General features: G+C 42.1%; 1 protein-coding gene across 1 annotated transcript in view; it reads right to left on the reverse strand.

The window, feature by feature from the left end:
- Positions 1-3,862: 3,862 nt before the first annotated feature.
- Positions 3,863-19,458, reverse strand: part of gtf3c4 (general transcription factor IIIC, polypeptide 4) — a 33,510-nt gene continuing 17,914 nt past the window's right edge. The window contains exons 3-5 of the mRNA XM_072566253.1: positions 13,925-14,055; positions 8,827-8,915; positions 3,863-6,288 (exon numbers count right to left, since the gene is read on the reverse strand). Coding sequence (XP_072422354.1) covers positions 6,224-6,288; positions 8,827-8,915; positions 13,925-14,055 — 285 coding nt within the window. The 3' untranslated portion in view covers positions 3,863-6,223. The remainder of the gene's footprint in view (positions 6,289-8,826; positions 8,916-13,924; positions 14,056-19,458) is intronic.

Raw genomic sequence — 19,458 nt, forward strand, 5'->3', positions numbered from 1 at the left:
AGTTTTGAATCTTTGGAATTTTCTACCCCAAATGACTGAGAAAGCTCAGTGTTGAATATAGTCAAAAGGAAAACCAATACATATTGGATATGAAAGGAATTAAGAATTAGGAGGATAGTGAGATAGATCAACCATGACTAATGAATGGTGGACCAGCCTCAATGGGCCAAATGACTTGCTCCTATTGATATGTTCTTATGCACTCATTTAAATACGTAGTCTCAACTACTGTGCCATTGCCTACAAAGACAAAAATTGTCTCTTTTTCTGTCATTTGTAATTGTATTCTATTCCATCACACTTTCATAAAGTCAACAGATACAATGCACTGAATAAAAAATCCTCCAATAGGATTCAAAACATTCTTTTGATGGTTTTATATGCAAATGTCTGAAAGTAAAGTATAAATGAGGCTTCAGAACAAAATGGATTTTTTTCCAATGGAACTGCCAACTTAAGCATCCCTCTTAACCAACCAATTCGTTAAGAATAAATAATGCAATCAAACATGAAAGCAGTATTAAAATCTAAAAAAGCATTTACATTTTAAATGTTGTTGATGTTGTCATCTCTGCTCAGGTAAGTACAGTCAAATGCAAGTTTCTAACATTGTGAAACCATCAGATTTCTTTTGGTACTGTGTACTGAACTCACCTTGCATATGTGATTTGCTGATGCAATTCAACTTGTGAAAATTACCATGTCACTGATGAAAGATTATAGAAATCTTCTAGTATCAAGGAGTTTTCTTGGTTAAAATATGGTGTAGCTGGAGATGCCAACACATTTATTGCATGGCCAAATAACTATTATTTATTTTCCTCTCCAGCCAAATAAAATTATATTGCTGAATTAATATTGCTGGTGAGTGTTCTCCCTTGTTGCTGGCTTCACCTCCTGGTTTGGGAAAAGTTGTACAATTATTAGAACACACTCCACTCTCACCCAAGTGACTACTGTTGATGTGTGAACTTTAATAATGAGTGTCAGTTGGCTATCCAAGTAAAATTGGCATGGCAGTAGTAACTTCACACTATTGCTTCCAACACAGGTGAAACGATAGTGAGCTGAAGATAAAAATCTAGTTGATAATCCTATCGGAGGCCAGCTGTAGATTACCACTGCCCTGGCTTGAATCTCACAGATTGAAAAATCAAGCCTGGAACATTTGCTACCTGTACCCATACCTTTCTACGGAGAATTTTATTTTATAAAACTGGCAATTAGGAGATACCATGGTTTTGCAGACTTTTTTTGTAATTTCTAAAATGATCTAATTTAGGAGTCAATTAAACAAATTCTAATTTGAGACATCATTGGAAATAGAATAAAGGATTAAAAGTTATCATACTACCCAAAATGAATTACATTGATATTAGATAAAAAATGTGATTAAAGATTTTTCTAATAAACTATAATGAACGTAATTGTTAATTTATGTATTTAAACCACCAAATCACAATAGGGGCTTGGAAATTGCAAATAAAGACAGGATGAAGAAAATCTTTCTGGATTGTCAGTGAAAAACTTTGCAGAGAATCCTCTGATTTTCCAATTTTTTAAAACCATGAAATAGATTCATACCAGATGTAGGAACTCAAAAATGTTAGCTTGCTTGGCCTTCATGGATACTGTCTGACCTGCTGTGATCTCCAGCATTTGTTGTCTTCAGTACAGATTCATACCAGATGTTGCTTTAAAACATTGATAAAAGGTGGAAAGGCATTGGGTGAACAATCACAATAATGGTCTTTATTAGAGTTTACCACAGGGCAGACTAACATTAGAGTATTTGGTTTTGAGTATGTTGTGATTCTTTGAAAGAAAATATTAATGATTTGCACCAATGCTATACTATTATTGTGCTCAGCTGGAAGTGCAAGGTGAGAACCTTTACTTATAAATTAACTCTTTCTAAAACTTTTAGGAAGTACTGAAGCAAAAGCATTAGCACAGGTTATAATTAACCCCAAAAGCAAAATGCCCAGAACAATGGCATTATAAATCTCAGCTTTTTGCTGGAGTTGCAAAGGGTCAAAGATTTCTCAGCCAGGTCCAGGACTCTAGAACACCCACAAGGAACTTGCAGAGTTTTCCTGTAGCCACAAGTCCCATTGGTTTAACCAGATTGAAACATGACCATAGTGAGTTTTGAGAAGATTTGTAGCTCAGGTTGAGGTTCTGGATGTAGGTTTGCTCGCTGAGCTGGAAGGTTCATTTCCAGACATTCCGTCACCCTACTAGGTAACATCTCCAGTGGGCCTCTGGGCAAAGCACTGCTGCTGATTCCTGCTTTCTATTTATACATTTGGGTTTCTTTGGGTTGGTGATGTTGTTATTTCCTTTACTCGGGAGTGGTAGATGGGGTCTAACTTGATGTGTTTGTTGATAGAGTTCCGGTTGGAATGCCATGCTTCTAGGAATTGTCGTGTGTGTCTCTGTTTGGCTTGTCCTAGGATGGATGTGTTGTCCCAGTCAAAGTGGTGTCCTTCCTTATCTGTATGTAATGATAATAGTGAGAGGGGGACATGTCGTTTCATGGCTAGTTGATGTTCATGTATCTTGGTGGTTAGTTTTCTGCCTGTTTGTCCAATTTAGCATTTGTTACAGTCCTTCATTAGTTTTGCTTGTTGTTTACATAGATAAATGTCATTTACAAAAATAAAGGACTGTAACAAACACTATATTGGACAAACAGGCAGAAAACTAGCCACAAAACTACATGACCCTCTCTCACTAGTATCGTTACATACAGATAAGGAAGGACATCACTTCAACTAGGACAACACATCCATCCTAGGACAAGACAAACAGAGATATGCACAAGAATTCCTAGAAGCATGGCATTCCAACCAGAACTCTATCAACAAACACATCGAGTTTCACCCCTTCTACCACCCCCTAAGAAAAAGAACAGGAAATGATATCACCACCCAAAGAAACCCAAACATATAAATAGAAAGCAGGAATCAGCAGCAGTGCTTCGCCTGGAGGCCCACTGAAGAGGTTACCTTGTAGGATGACGAAACGTTTGGAAGTGAACCTTCCAGCTCACTGAGCAAACCTACATCCAAAATGTGACCATCTTAAGTCAATTTTTTTTCATATCCTGTAACCAAACCAATTCAGCCCAGAGGAAGAAGGCTCCTTTGACCATTCATTGAGAATTGAAATCTTGTAAAGAGCTCCTTCCACCGTCTCAGGGTCAACTGCTATTGACTGTTTGAGACTATCTCTATGGAAATCAAGTACATGCAGTTCTACACAATTTACACTAAAGTTTACACAGTGAAGTTTGTTTCATTTTGTTGATCTAAACAGAGAAATAAATTCAGTTTTCTATTTTATACAATATTTACAGATTAATATGATAAGGGAAGGTAGTCGTGTGGTGGCAATGTCACAGTAATCCAGCGACTCAGAATAATATTTGGAGTCGAGGGTTCAAGTTCTACTATGATTGATAGCAACATTTGAATTCAGTAAAATCTGGAATTGAAAGTTAGTCTAATGGCAATCATGAAATCATTGTCGATTGTCATTTTAAAAAATTGGTCCATTAATGTTCTTTGGAGAAGGAAATCTGCCATCTGGTGCATTGACCCTGGTGGGAATACTGTGCTGAACATTAAGCTCCATTACTCCATAAGTCATCACAAGTCTGCAATATGACCAAACTGAATCTCTAGCTTGGTTAAAACCTGACTGTAACCACTACCTACGACAAAAGAAACTCATATCAGCTTTCATTAATGAACAAGAATACAAAACATTTATTTTAATAAACTGATATGGTGGCAATAAAGATTAATTACTAAAATGCAAACTTATATGTTGTTTAAATCCAAACACATTCATTCACACAAAGGACAGACAGGACAAATGAAACAAACATTTTTTTCCCCCCAGAAATATTGTGGGTGAAAAATATAGCAATAAAGGAACAAAGTCCGTGGATCAGATTTCAAACCACAAAAGGGATTGATTGAAGTGATTTTTTCAGTTTGTTTTTTTTTTCGCAATGATACTGTGTTGTCAACTGCAGCATTCCTCAGGTTGGACCAGAGTTAGCAGTGCCTTTTGTAATCTATCTTGCTTGCAGGCTTTGGAGGTCTGCATCACGACAATTCTCCAACCTCTCTGTTCTGTGACAATTTGCCACTTACAACTTATCCATGCGTTGTAGTTGGGCAGTTACTTTTTATCCCTGCCCCCACCAAAAGAGTCCCTGGGTACCAGTGTGTCTCATAGAATTCAACTTTTTAAACTAATTACGTGTATAAACAATTAGTGGCCACAGAGTTCCATTGTTTCTTTAAATTGCAAATAAAACTAATAATCCAAACTCCACTTTTCCAGTTTCAAATTCCAAATAAAATGTATGCCATCTTCACATTGGTTTGGCCTACTGGTGACTCCAGATCCACAGCAGCTGGAGAAATGAGAGCGGATGCAGGTTCTGCCTTAGAGCTTTACCACTGTTCCTGGGTCAAAATTTGGGAACTTTCCGCAACCCAAAGACTGCAGCACTTCAAGGCAGCAGATGACTGCTACCTTCAAGGGAAATTAGGATGGGCAATAAATATATCCAGTATCTTTAACATTCCATGAATGATTAAAAATGATAGGTTGAAGCTTTTGTCTGGAAGCCTAATTGGCCTAATTTTGCCTTATAGAGAAACGTGCTTTCCAACAACAGTAGAGTCTGCCCAAAAACGTTTTCTCTTTAAACAGAAATTCTTACATTCTTTTGGTGAAGTGACTAAAGGTAGCACTGTTTTTCCTCAATTAACAGTATTTAGCTGTTGGCTATGATCAGAGCTGCAGGACCAACCAGGTGAGAAAGGTGAAGTTATCCAATTGCATGATATTGGCTTTAGAAGCCCATGGTTGCTCCAGGCATATGATAGTGACAAAACAAAAGCTCAAATCTATGACCTTCCGAAAGGAATAGCTATGTGAATTGTGTTTTACTGTTTGAAATGAATGACATAAGGTCCAAGCAAGCTGCCAATAAACTGATGTAAATTAATGAAACTGCAACTTAATAGCCTGTGCCATACTTAAAAAAAGTGCCCAAGACATTTTCATTTATATTTCACAAGATGGTATATTTTATCCAAACAGTAACAGATTTATTGAGAAAACAATTCTTATTGTACAAAAAAGTAGTTTATCACGTTTTAAGTTGCGTTCACAAATGTACGCAATAGTTGTAGTCGTTAAACAAAATTTAAACAAAGCTTTAAAAATTGAAAACATACATTAAAACAAAAAAAAACAATAGAGAAAGTCTAAGTGACAGTCCAAAACTAGTTACCAACCAACCTCGATGACTGATATCAATTGTCTGAAGGCTAGTAGCATGTTACTGCATTTCATTTTTCCCAGCCTAAATTTTAAATACAGGGACATTTTATATTATAGCTGCTACTTGCTGAACTCTAGTACAAACTCCACGCTTCCCACTCCATTCTGCACCCCACATTTTTGGACTTTAATTTCATTATAGGCCTGATATTATTGGCATTCATCTGTGATCAGGAGACATTACATTGAAAAAGGTCTAAGTACCCTAGCCGCTCTGGATATATGACACAAATCACACGTTACTCAAAACCTCTAAAGGCAAAATAATATAAAATTTCATTTTCACATTGTTCCCACAGGCAACCTTAGTCTTGTTTAACTGGTTTTGCAAATGCAAAAGTAAGCAAGTGTTTATCTGAAAATTGTGACATGGGTTAACTTTTAGACAGTTACTTCAATTCATCAAATGAAAACTTGATCTAGACGGGCATGAACATCATCTGTTCAAACCTAACTCCATTTTGAAGAGTTTCCCCATTTTTCCTGCACTTTCTATGTTGACCATCTTCTGCACTCTTATTCTCAGACTGAAATAATAATTTACATTCATTTCCTATTCCTGAAGAATTAAGAAAATAGATGAGAAAGCTTAACATACAGTCCTCTCAATTGCCCTTGCAATTCATGATCATGATGTTGGTGAGAAGGTGCTAAGAATCCTCCAGGTTTTCCTTTAGTGTTTCACAGAACACAAAGCTGCATCTTTGAATGTCTCCAATTATAAGACAATGCCACCATTCAATAAACACAATACCCCCCTAACAGAGGAGTAAGTATCTTAAGCCTCATCTTCCCAATGCTAAACTTAAGATACAGATATATCCTGCCCTTTGTCCAATGGCTTGAATGCTTGTCAGAAGAGAGGAGAGTCACAGTATGTACATGGACTCTGCAGCAGGCGCTTTATCCAGTCAGGGTCTGGAATGTGAGAAACACATGTTCAATAAAAGGTCATTTAAAATGAAGCATCAAACCACTAAATAAATGTTAAAGTAGAGTGAAATCTGGTTTTGGTATTCAAAGACTGATGAATATTGAATCTAGGTTATAACATGTTTACCTACCTGAATCCACCACAGTCAGAATATTTCCCATTGAAGCAGTACAATTAACAAAATTCATTGGTGTAATGTATGGACAAGGAATATTGGACAGTACATGCATTAATTCAGGTCTTCAGTAAAAAAAAATCTTGATATAAAAGAGCTCACATGCAGTGGGGAATGCACAAATGTTGTGCATCACTGGTTTATTTATTAAATGCATTGCATTAATATTTTTCCATTTGTTTTTTAACAATAATGTGGAAATTTGCAGAATCTCATCCGTCAGACAATTCAAGATTTATTTGCAACTGGATGTTCTTGCTATTCAGAATACAAACGTGTGGATCTACCATCAAATAACATCGCCAAAATTAGAATGTACTCTTGGAACGAAGTACAGTCACACTCACTTCTTCATACATTAAAAAAATACAATTGCATCAAAAGTTGACCTGAATAAGAAAGATCAATCCCATTTAGACAGATATATTCCCTACAGTGTGGAAACAGGCCATTTGGCCCAACTAGTCCACAATGACCCTGCGAAGAATAACCCACTCAGACCCATTTCCCTCTGACAAATGCACCTAATATTATGGGCAATTTAGCCTGGCCAACGCAGCCTGGCCAATTCATCTGACCTGCACATCTTTGGACTATGGTAGGAAACCAGAACACCCAGAGAAAATCCACAGACACAGGGAGAATGTGCAAACTCCACACAGGCAGTTGCCCAAGACTGGAATCAAACCTGGGTCCCAGGCACTGAGAGGCAGCAGTGCTAACCACTGTGCCACCCGATAGCCATATGTTTAGTTTAAGAATGTTAGCTGCACATTTCTATCTTCTGCAGATTAGCAACTTACAGTAGGCCTGTTTATAACAATGTGATTTTTACCTTCAAAGATAACAGCCAGCAAGTAAAAATCTCACAAATTTACTCCTAGGCTGGGCAGTCAATGACTAAACAGATCGTTATAATTTAATTGTTCAGCATGAAATTGCACTTATATAAGAATCCAAATTGTGAATATGGCCATCTTAAAATTCAACATTTCAAGTATAATCCTTCTTCACAACTGGATGTGGTAGTCTTTCCAGCTCCACTTCCTCCTTTCCATTCCACCTTCGGACTTCCAGTTTCCAACCAGACTCATCCCTCCCATCGACCAACCAGGTCGTACCCACTACCTGTGTTCACCATTCTGCTATTCTCCCCATCCCCGCCCCTTCATCTGTAGCTCCACCTACCCCCACATCCAGTGCTGAAGAAGGATTAAACCCAAAACATCAACGTCTCTAACTCCGATCCTGCCTGGCTTGCTGTGCTCTTCCAGCCTCCTGTTTGTCTACTCTGGATTCCAGGATCTGCAGTTTCTTTGTCTCATATTAAAATTCAAGATTTTCTAGCTGAAGTATTGGGTATATAATTTATCCTCATTTTCTTGCTTTTTTATTTGTTTTGTCTAAAGAGTTAAGCTTTTTGCAAAAAAACTCCAGACTTTTATAACTTCTGTGAAATTGAAGTTAAAAATAAACAAATTCTTTTCCCCAATTCTGTTCTTTTGTCAGAAGTCCATAGCATTCCCCAAGTAGCAGGGATATAGTTTGCAAATTGTGGGTGGTACCTTTGAACTTGTGCTACCAAAGTACTACATTATTGAGAGGCATCATTTTCCCTCTGGAACCCAGGAGTGAAAAGAACATCTTATGGCTTGCCATGTGGGGAATTGCAGCATTAAAATTATATATTAGTTACCAGTTGAAGACCCAGTTTGTTTCAAATTGTTGCACTTCTTACTAGAGAAGAATCTTTTGTCATTATTACATTGCTGTTTGTGGGCTGATTGTTTAATTTCACACATTGCAACAGCGACTGTGCTTCAAAACATCCTTAACTGGCTATAAATTGCTTTAGGATGTCCTGAGGTCATGAAAGGCACTAAATAAAGGCAAATCCTTTTATTTTTTCTTCCTAAACAAGACTGCCAATAGTAGATTAATGGTTGTTCAGGTAATTAAATAGAACAACAGGAAGGACTTACAGGCAAAATTGTCAGAAGCTGTCAACAGTCACTGTAATTCATTATATGCAATGCATCTTAGAATGTAGTGAAAGCTGCTAAATTAACGTATGCTTTTTCTTTCTGGCTGTAGTTCATTTGTACATTGGAAACTGAAATCCATGACAGAAATTCTATTTCTAACTGCAATGCATCTGTTTTCATGCAACAAGAACAGCATTACCACTTCTCTATCTCTAAGTTCATTTACATCACAAGATTTCTCTGGTCAACTGTGAACGGACATCCAGAAACAAAGTTCAAACTCATGTATCTACATTGTAACATTCAAAAAAAAAAGGTCAGGTCTGTTGAAGGTTTTGAAATTTTCTTTACAAGTAGCTCACCTGAGGGTAAGTGCTGTCGAGCGATGCTGTCTTGCAGCAGACATCTGCGATAGGTCAGACTTTGACACGCATGGTATGTCAGAACACATCTGTAAATCAGAAATTATATCAAGATTGTCCTTGACAAGTATGACAATTACATGGATTATACCTTTAACTCTGTTCCAGCTACTCAGAAAGCAGACACTGTCTCAGTTTAACATTTCATCTGAAAAAAAAAGTGCCTTCAGTGTTGCACGAGAGCACCAGCCATAAATTGCATATTCATGTCTCAGGAGCAGGATTTTTTACACAGATGGCTGCAGTGGCAACGCAAGATGTTCAGCAGCATCATGGACTTAATAGTTTACTTTATGGGAGACCTAACCACTGGACTCAATATCCATTTTACATCACCAATCTGAGTGCATTATATAAAGTCCAGAGTGGACTTTAGCAACTCAAAATTACTTTAAAACCAGCTCCTAGTGCCTCATCAAGTAATGTCACCCTGACCGGAACATTTCACTTCATTATCAGAGTCATAGAGCTGTACAGCACGGAAACAGACCCTGCACTCCAACTCATCCATGCCAACCAGATATCCTAAATTAATCTAGTTCCATTTACCAGCACTTCGCCCTTATCCCTTTCAACCCTTCCTATTCATATACGCATCCAGTTGCCTTTTAAATGTTGCAATTATACCAGCCTCCACCACTTCCCTCTGGCAGCTCATTCCACACACGCACCACCTCTTTGTTAGAACGTTGGCCCTTAGGCCTCTTAAATCTTTCCCCCCTATCACCCTAAACTATGCCCTTTAGTTCTGGACTCCCCCACCCCAGGGAAAAGACCTTGTCTATGTACTGTATGCATGTCCTCTCATGATTTTATAAACCCCTGTAAGGTCACCCTTCAGCCTCTGACATTCCAGGGAAAATAGCCTCAGCCATTTCAGCATCTCCCTCGTGCTCAAACCCTCAAAACCGTGGCAAAATCCTTGCAAATCTTTTCTCAACCTTTTCCAGGTTCACAACATCTTTCCTACAGCAGGGAGACCAGAATTGCATGCAGTATTCCAAAAGTGGCCTAACTACAGCCACAACACAACATCCCAACTCCTGTACTCCATGCACTGACCAAAAAAGGAAAGCATACCAAACACCTTCTTCACTATCTACAAAGTTAAAAATCACAACACCAGGTTATAGTCCAACAGGTTTAATTATAAGCACACTAGCTTTCGGAGCGACGCTCCTTCATCAGGTGATAGTGGAGGGCTCGATTGTAACACCGAATTTATAGCAAAAATTTACAGTGTGATGCAACTGAAATTATACATTGAAAAATTGATTGTCTGTTTAGCCTTTCATCTGTTAGAATACAGTGATAGTTTCACTTCTTTCATGTGTCAATCACAAAACCTGTCGTCGCGACACTATGGATTTCTTACAGAAACTCAGCACCCACGGACCAGTCGAACCGGGAACATTCCTCGTCACAATGGACATTTCCGCACTCGACACCAGCATCCTCCACAATGATGGCATCGCGGCAACAGCCTCAGTACTCAACACCAATAACTGCCAATCTCCAAACACCATCCTACAACTCATCCGCTTTATCCTCGATCACAACATCTTCACCTTTGACAACCAGTTCTTCATCCAGACACACGGAACAGCCATGGGGACCAAATTTGCACCCCAATATGCCAACATTTTTATGCACAGGTTCGAACAAGACTTCTTCTCTATGCAGGATCTCCAACCAACATTGTACACCAGGTACATTGACGACATTTTCTTCCTCTGGATCCATGGCGAGGAGTCACTGATAAAACTACACGGTGACATCAACAAGTTTCATCCCACCATCAAACTCAGCATGGACTACTCTCGACTACCTGTCTCATTCTTGGACACACGCGTCTCCATCAAGGATGGACACCTCAGCACCACACTCTACCGCAAACCCACAGACAACCTCACAATGCTACACTTCTCCAGCTTCCACCCAAAACATATTAAAACAGCCATCCCCTATGGACAAGCCCTACGCATACACTGGATCTGCTTAGATGAGGAGGAATGTGACAGACACCTGGAAGTACACCTGGAAGTACTCAGGGATGCCCTCACAAGAACGGGATAAGATGGTCAACTCATCTACTGCCAGTTCCGACCATGCCACAGCAAGGAACCGCAATGACCTCCTCAGGAGACAGACACGGGCTGCAACTGACAGGGTACCCTTTGTTGTTCAGTTATTCCCAGGAGCTGAAAAATTATGCCATGTTCTTCGTGACCTGCAACACATTATCGATGAGGATGAGCACCTCACCAAGACCTTCCCCACACCTCCACTACTTGCCTTTAAACAACCGCCAAACCTCAAACAGATCATTGTTCATAGCAACCTGCCTAGCTCTCAGGACAACTCCATACAACTCTGTCACAGTGGATGCTGCAAGACGTCAGACTGTGGACATAGATGCCACCATTACACGTGGGGACACCTCCCACTTTGTACATGGCAGGTACTCATGTGACTCAGCCAACATTGTCTATCTTATACGTTGCAGGCAAGGATGCCCGGAGGCATGGTACATTGGGGAAACCGAGCAAAGGCTACGACAACGGACGAATGGGCACCGCACAACAATCAACAGACAGGAGGGTTCCCTCCCAGTTGGGGAACACTTCAGTGGTCCAGGACATTCAGCCTCAGACCTTCGGGTGACCATCCTCCAAGGTGGACTTCGGGACAGGCAGCAGAGAAAAGTGGCCGAGCAGAGGCTGATAGCTAAGTTCGGTACCCATAGGGAGGGCATCAACCGGGACCTTGGGTTCATGTCACATTACAAGTGATCACCATTGCACTACACACACACACACATAGATATCCCTACACACACTCACACACACACACGCACACAGACATCCACACATACCCTTATAGACACACACGCTCCCACATGCACCCCGTCACAGACTTAAGACACTCTGCACTCACTACACACACTTTCTCACACTCTCAACCCCCACCCCAGACAGACACACACACACACAAAGACCCACATTCACACATATATTTTGTGGGGTGAATTTGTACTTGCAGCGTTACATTGCACTTTGCTCAAAAACTGCATGTATTCATGTAGAACTCTGAGCTCAAAAACTGCATGAATTTATGCAAAACTCCGTTATCTCACTTTTTAGATTAGAATCAATCTAAACATCATGGTATAGACAGAGAACACAGGGGGCCAACATCTTCAACATATTGTCTAGCTATCACCATTGTTAACAGCTAACCCGAGAACGCAACTTTTAAAAAAAGGTTTTGTGATTATCACATGAAAGAAGTGAAACTATCACTGTATTCTAACAGATGAAAGGCTTAACAGACAATCAATTCTTCAATGTATAATTTCAGTTACATCATACTGTAAATTTTTGCTATAAATTCGGTGTTACAATCGAGCCCTCCAGTATCACCTGATGAAGGAGCGTCGCTCCGAAAGCTAGTGTGCTTCCAATTAAACCTGTTGGACTATAACCTGGTGTTGTGTGATTTTTAACTTTGTACACCTCAGTCCAACACCGGCATCTCCAAATCTTCACTATCTACCTGGGACTCCACTTTCAAGGAACTGTGAACCTGCACTCCGAGGTCTCTGAGAGCAACACTCCCCAGGACCTCACCGTTAAGTGTATAAGTTCTGTCCTGATTTGCCTTTCCAAAATGCAGCACCTCACATTTATCAAAATTAAACTCCATCTGCCAGTCCTCAGCCCATTGACCCATCTGATCAAACTTCAGGTTACAACAGGATCTTGATTAGATTGGCCAATGGGCTGAGGAGTGGTACATGGAGTCTAATGTAGATAAATATGGTGCTGCATCTTAGAAAGGTAAATCAGGGCAGGACTTATACAATTAATCTCATTGGGTCAAATTCCTAGAATCCATCTTGGGAGCACTATCAGTTCAAGTGTTGCACCTCAGGAAGATCACTACCACCTTCTTAAACCAACTACTGAACCAATCTACATAGCCTTGTCCAAATGCATTGTTTTAAAATTCTAATTTAGAGGCAGAAATGTGCAATTCAAAAAACCTTAGCTACAATAGTGTTGGGTTAACTAATGAGATATATTCAAAATGCTGAGAACATTCAGTTGGATGCTAAGAAGTTGTAGGAATAGAGCTCAATTTCTATGAAAATATTTATCAAAAGAATGGTAATCTGTTCTATCATCATCTTGTAAAACTGATTAAAATTGATAAATGATCTTTCAGAACTTATTGTTGGTCTGAAGGAGGAAATATTCTAAGTATAATAATTGTATAAATGATCAGGAAAATCTTATGCTTGGTTTAAGTTCACTTAAGTGTTATAACTAGCTCAGAAATTCTAGCTTCAGCTACCTAAACACTATTTTCCACATTCCAGTACTGAATTATGGATGTTTCAGTCAGATAATTTGGATTGTGGGTAGTTCAGGCCAAATGGGGTCAAGAAGCATCTCGTGGGACCACAGAGAGCAGTGCAGAAAGTCAGTAACTTGTCTGAAGCCATACTGCAGTAGTGCAGCAGCCCTTCAAATTGTCTAAGTGGGTTTTCTTAACAATGTTAATTATGTTAATAAGTCTAGTTTTTAAGTTGCTATGCTAGTAACATGGGACAATTAAACATTAGCTCTCCAGTGGAGGGGGAACAAAAAATATCAAGCAATCACTGGTCCTTTAGAAGTGTAGAAAGTGTGTTGCTGGAAAAGCGCAGCAGGTCAGGAAGGGCTCATGCCCGAAACGTCGATTCTCCTGCTCCTTGGATGCTGCCTGACCTGCTGCGCTTTCCCAGCAACATATTTTCAGCTCTGATCTCCAGCATCTGCAGTCCTCACTTTCTCCTTTGTAAGTGTAGTCCAATCAGCACACACGAGAGAATGGAGTTATCATAAGGCAGAACTGCAAATCTGGCTGAGTGTTACAATGGAACTGCGCATTTCAACTCCAGAAAATACATGAATAACATATGCACACAATGCAGAAGTTATTGGATCACCCTTATGGGATAGATCCTGTGTTTCTAGCAGCTGATTGTGCTTACCTGTGCCAAATGTGCCCATTGGAGCAGACAGCTTTGCGTCGATCCGTAAATGGGAGAACCTCTTTACAAAGGGAACAGTGTTCAGGAAATGTCTGTTTGGTCAATTTCTTCAAATTGTGAGAAATCAGAACCTAAACCCAAAAAGTGTAGGGATAGGGAAAAAAGACAGAGAGAGAGACAGAAAAGAGTATGCGAGGGAGTATGTGCAAGCAACAGATGGAGAACACATAAGAGAGCAAACACGAGCATTCACAAACACAAATACGTGACAATGCGAAAATGAGCACGAGCAAGACAGCATTCAAGAGAGAGGAAGAATAAGCACAAGACAGCAAGCCACACATGGAGACACAGGAGAGAAAAGACAGAAAGTGACACAGCAAGACAATGGGAGAGCAGAGAATGGGGGGGGGGGGGGGGGGGGGGCAGGGAGTGGAGATGGTGTGTAGAGAAAGAAAGGTTAAGTACTTGACAAAAATAAACAGAAACCCTTATAAAACACAACTTTAACATTTCACACTTCACACTACTTCAACCAATAAAACAATCCCTTTCCCAATGCTGTCCAAGAGTTTTCACTTTGAGATGCATCAGTGATCTAGGTGCAAACTACAATAAAGATTGCCCATGTAATGCTCAGGTGTCTATTAAGCCTCATTCGTATAACTGCCAAATGTAAAATCTGCCACAAATCAACACAATAATGACACACATTGGAACCAACGACATAGGAAGAGGTAAAGGATGAGATTCTGAAGGGACAATATGGAGAAATAGGCAGGAATTTTAAAAAGGAGATCCTTGGGAGTAGTACTATCTGGATTATTCTCGGTGCTATGAGCTAGTGAGTTCATCTGCCTTCCCTGTTAGGCCTCTTACATTGAAATAAATGTAGCTTAATTTATTAGTCCTATCTTGTTCTCTAATTTGTCACTGCCTGCCCTGACTGTTTGACTCTCTTTTCTCAACTGTACCAGTCTCCGATTGATCTCTTTCCTCACTATCTCCCTGAGTCCCACCCCCCCCCCCCCCCCCACCTTACTAGTTTAAATCCTCCTGAGCAGCTCTCGCAAATCTCCCTGCCAGTGTATTAGTCCCCTTCCAATTCAGGTGCAATCCGTCCTTCTTGTACAGATCTTGCAGGAATAGGAAGATAGAGCAGATGAATCATGGCTGAGGAGCTGGCATATGGGAGAAGGATTCACACTTTTGGATCACTGGAATTTCTTCTGTGGTAGAAGTGATCTGTACAAGAAGGACGGATTGCACCTGAATTGGAAGGGGACTAATACACTGGCAGGGAGATTTGCGAGAGCTGCTCAGGAGGATTTAAACTAGTAAGGTGGGGGGGGGTGGGACTCAGGGAGATAGTGAGGAAAGAGATCAATCGGAGACTGGTACAGTTGAGAAAAGAGAGTCAAACAGTCAGGGCAGGCAGTGACAAAGTAGAGAACAAGATAGGACTAATAAATTAAGCTACATTTATTTCAATGTAAGAGGCCTAACAGGGAAGGCAGATGAACTCAGGGCATGGATAAGAACATGGGACTGGGATATCATAGCAATTACTGAAACGTGGCTCAGGGATGTGCAGGACTAGCAGCTTAATATTCCAGGATACTAATGGTACAGGAAGGACAGAAAGGGAGGCAAGAGAGGAGGGGGAGTGGCGTTTTTGATAAGGGATAGCATTACAGCTGTGCTGAAGGAGGATATTCCCAGAAATACATCCAGGGAAGTTATTTGGGTGGAACTGAGAAATAAGAAATGAATGATCACCATATTGGGATTGTATTATAGACTCCCTAATAGTCAGTGGGAAATTGAGAAACAAATTTGTAAGGAGATCTCAGTTATCTGTAAGAAAAAAGGGTGGTTATGATTGGGGATTTTAACTTTCCAAACATAGACTGGGACTGCCATAGTGTTAAGGGTTTAGATGGGGAGGAATTGTGTACAAGAAAACTTTCTGATTCAGTATGTGGACGTACCTTCTAGAGAAGGTGCAAAACTTGACCTACTCTTGGAAAATAAGGCAGGGCAGGTGACTGAGGTGTCAGTGGGGGAACACTTTGGGGCCAGCGACCATAATTCTATTTGTTTTAAAACAGTAATGAAAAAGGATAGATCAGATCTAAAAGTTGAAGTTCTAAATTGAAGTAAGGCTAATTTTGAAGGTATTAGGCAAGAACTTTCAAAAAACTGACTGGGGGTGGGTAAAGGGACTGCAGGAAAATGGGAAGCCTTCAGAAATGAGATAATGAGAGTCCAGAGACAGTATATTCCAGTCAGGGGGAAAGGAAAGGCTGGTAGGTATAGGAAATGCTAGATGACGAAAGAAATTGAGGGTTGGTTAAGAAAAAGAAGGAAGCATATGTCAGGTATAGACAAGCGCAGCAGGTGAGGCAGCATCAAAGGAGAAGGAGAATCGACGTTTCGGGCATAAGCCCTACTCCAGGAATGAGGAGGGTGTGCCAAGCAGGCTAAGATAAAAGGTAGGGAGGAGGGACTTGGGGGAGGGGCGTTGGGAATGCGATAGGTGGAAGGAAGTTAAGGTGAGGGTGAAAGGTCGGAGAGGGGGTGGGGGCGGAGAGATCGGGAAGGAAGATTGCAGGTCAAGAAGGCGGTGCTGAGTCTGAGGGTTGGAACTGAGAAAAGGTAGGGGGAGGGGAAATGAGGAAGCTGGAGAAATCTGCATTCATCCCTTGTGGTTGGAGGGTTCCTAGGTGGAAGATGAGGCGCTCTTCCTCCAGGCGTCGTGTTGCCATGGTCTGGCGATGGAGGCGGCCAAGGACCTGCATGTCCTTGGCGGAGTGGGACGGGGAGTTAAAGTGTTGAGCCACGGGGCGGTTGGGTTGGTTTGTGCGGGTGTCCCAGAGGTGTTCTCTGAAACATTCCGCCAGGAGGTGGCCTGTCTCCCCAATGTATAGGAGGCCACATCGGGTGCAGCGGATGCAGTAAATGATGTGTGTGGAGGTGCAGGTGAATTTCTGATGGATATTGAAGGATCCTTTGGAGCCTTGGAGGGAAGTGAGGGGGAGAGGTGTGGGTGCAAGTTTTGCATTTTATGCGGTTGCAGGGGAAGGTGCCGGGAGTGGAGGTTGGTGGGGGGTGTGGATCTGACAAGGGAGTCGCGGAGGGAGTGGTCTTTCCGGAACGCTGATAGGGGTGGGGAGGGAAATATATCCTTGGTGGTGGGGTCAGTTTGGAGGTGGCGAAAATGACGAAGGATGATCCGATGTATCTGGAGGTTGGTGGGGTGGTAGGCGAGGACCAGTGGGGTTCTGTCCTGGTGGCGATTGGAGGGGCGGGGCTCAAGGGTGGAGGAGCGAGAAGTGGAGGAGATGCGGTGGAGTGTTTGAGGACGTGGCTGAAGAGCTTCAGGGCAGATGAGATGAGATGAAATGGGGGGGTGCAGTGAGAGAGGGACTCACTGGAGATCCATGTGGAGGGAAGAGGAGAGCTTCTTCAAGGAAGGCATCCTTGCAAGAGAATTCACAGTAGGTTAAAATCAACTGGGAGAAAGTGAGAACTGCAGATGCTGGGGATCAGAGCTTAAAAATGTGTTGCTGGAAAAGCAGAGCAGGTCAGGCAGCATCAAAGGAGCAGGAGAATCGACATTTCAGGCATAAGCCCTACTTCAGGAATGAGGAGGGTGTGCCAAGCAGGCTAAGATAAAAGGTAAGGAGGGACTTGGGGGAGGGGCGTTGGGAATGCGATAGGTGGAAGGAAGTTAAGGTGAGGGTGATAGGTCGGAGAGGGGGTGGGGGCGGAGAGGTCGGGAAGAAGATTGCAGGTCAAGAAGGTGGTGCTGAGTCTGAGGGTTGGGACTGAGAAAAGGTGGGGGGAGAGGCTCCTCCACCCTTGAGCCCTGCCCCTCCAATTGCCATCAGGACAGAACCCCACTGGTCCTCACCTACCACTCCACCAACCTCCAGATACATTGGATCATCCTTCGTCATTTCTGCCACCTCCAAACGGACACACGACCAAGGATATATTTCCCTCCCCACCCCCATCAGCGTTCTGGAAAGACCACTCCCTCCGCGACTCCCTTGTCAGATCCACACCCCCCACCAACCCAACCTCCACTCACAGCACCTTCCCCTGCAACTGCACAAAATGCAAAACTTGTGCCCACACCTCCCCCCTCACTTCCCTCCAAGGCCCCAATGGATCCTTCAATATCCATCAGAAATTCACCTGCACCTCCACACACATCATTTACTGCATCCGCTGCACCCGATGTGGCCTCCTATACATTGGGGAGACAGGCCGCCTACTTGCGGAACGTTTCAGAGAACACCTCTGGGGCACCCGCACCAACCAACCCAACCACCCCGTGGCTCAACATTTTAACTCCCCGTCCCACTCCGCCAAGGACATGCAGGTCCTTGGCCTCCTCCAATGCCAGACCATGGCAACACGACGCCTGGAGGAAGAGCGCCTCATCTTCCGCCTTGGAACCCTCCAACCACAAGGGATGAATGCAGATTTCTCCAGCTTCCTCATTTCCCCTCCCCCACCTTTTCTCAGTCCCAACCCTCAGACTCAGCACCGCCTTCTTGACCTGCAATCTTCTTCCAGACCTCTCCGCCCCCACCTCCTCTCCGGCCTATCACCCTCACCTTAACCTCCTTCCACCTATCGCGTTCCCAACACCCCTCTCCCAAGTCCCTCCTCCCTATCTTTTATCTTAGCCTGCTTGGCACACCCTCCTCATTCCTGGAGTAGGGCTTATGCCCGAAATGTTGATTCTCCTTCTCCTTTGATGCTGCCTGACCTGCTGCGCTTTTCCAGCAACACATTTTTAAGCTATGATCCCCAGCATCTGCAGTCCTCACTTTCTCCTAGTCAGGTATAGACAGGATAGATTAAGTGAATCCTTAGAAGAGTATAAAGGCAGTAGGAGTATATTTCACATCGAAATCAGGAGGGCAAAAAGGGGTCATGAGATAGCTTTGGCAAATAGGATTAAGGAGAATCCAAAAGGTGTTTACAAACATATTAGAGACAAAAGGGAACTAGGGAGAGAATAGGGCCCCTCAAAGATCAGCAAGGTGGCCTTTGTGTGGAGCTGCAGGAGATGGGGGAAGACACTAAACGAGTATTTTGCATCGATGTTTACTGTGGAAAAGGACTTGGAAGGTATAGTATGCAGGGAAGTAGATGGCGGCATCTTGAAAAATGTCCATATTACAGAGGAGGAAGTGCTGGATGTCTTGAAATGCATAAAAATGGATAAATCCCCAGGACCTGATCAGGTGTACCCGAGAACTCTGTGGGAAGCTAGGGAAGTGACTGCTGGGCCCCTTGCTGAGATATTTATATCAATAAAGGTGCTGGAAGACTGGAGGTTGGCTAGCGTGGTGCCACTGTTTAAGAAAGGTGGTAAGAACAAGCCAGGGAACTAGAGACCGATGAGCCTGACATCAGTGGTGGGCAAGTTGGAGGGAATCCTGAGGAATAGGATGTACATGTATTTGGAAAGGAAAGAATTGATTAGAGATAGTCAACTTGACTTTGTGCGTGGG

The sequence above is a fragment of the Chiloscyllium punctatum genome, chromosome 49 (assembly GCF_047496795.1).
Source record: "Chiloscyllium punctatum isolate Juve2018m chromosome 49, sChiPun1.3, whole genome shotgun sequence".
Classification (NCBI taxonomy): domain Eukaryota; kingdom Metazoa; phylum Chordata; class Chondrichthyes; order Orectolobiformes; family Hemiscylliidae; genus Chiloscyllium; species Chiloscyllium punctatum.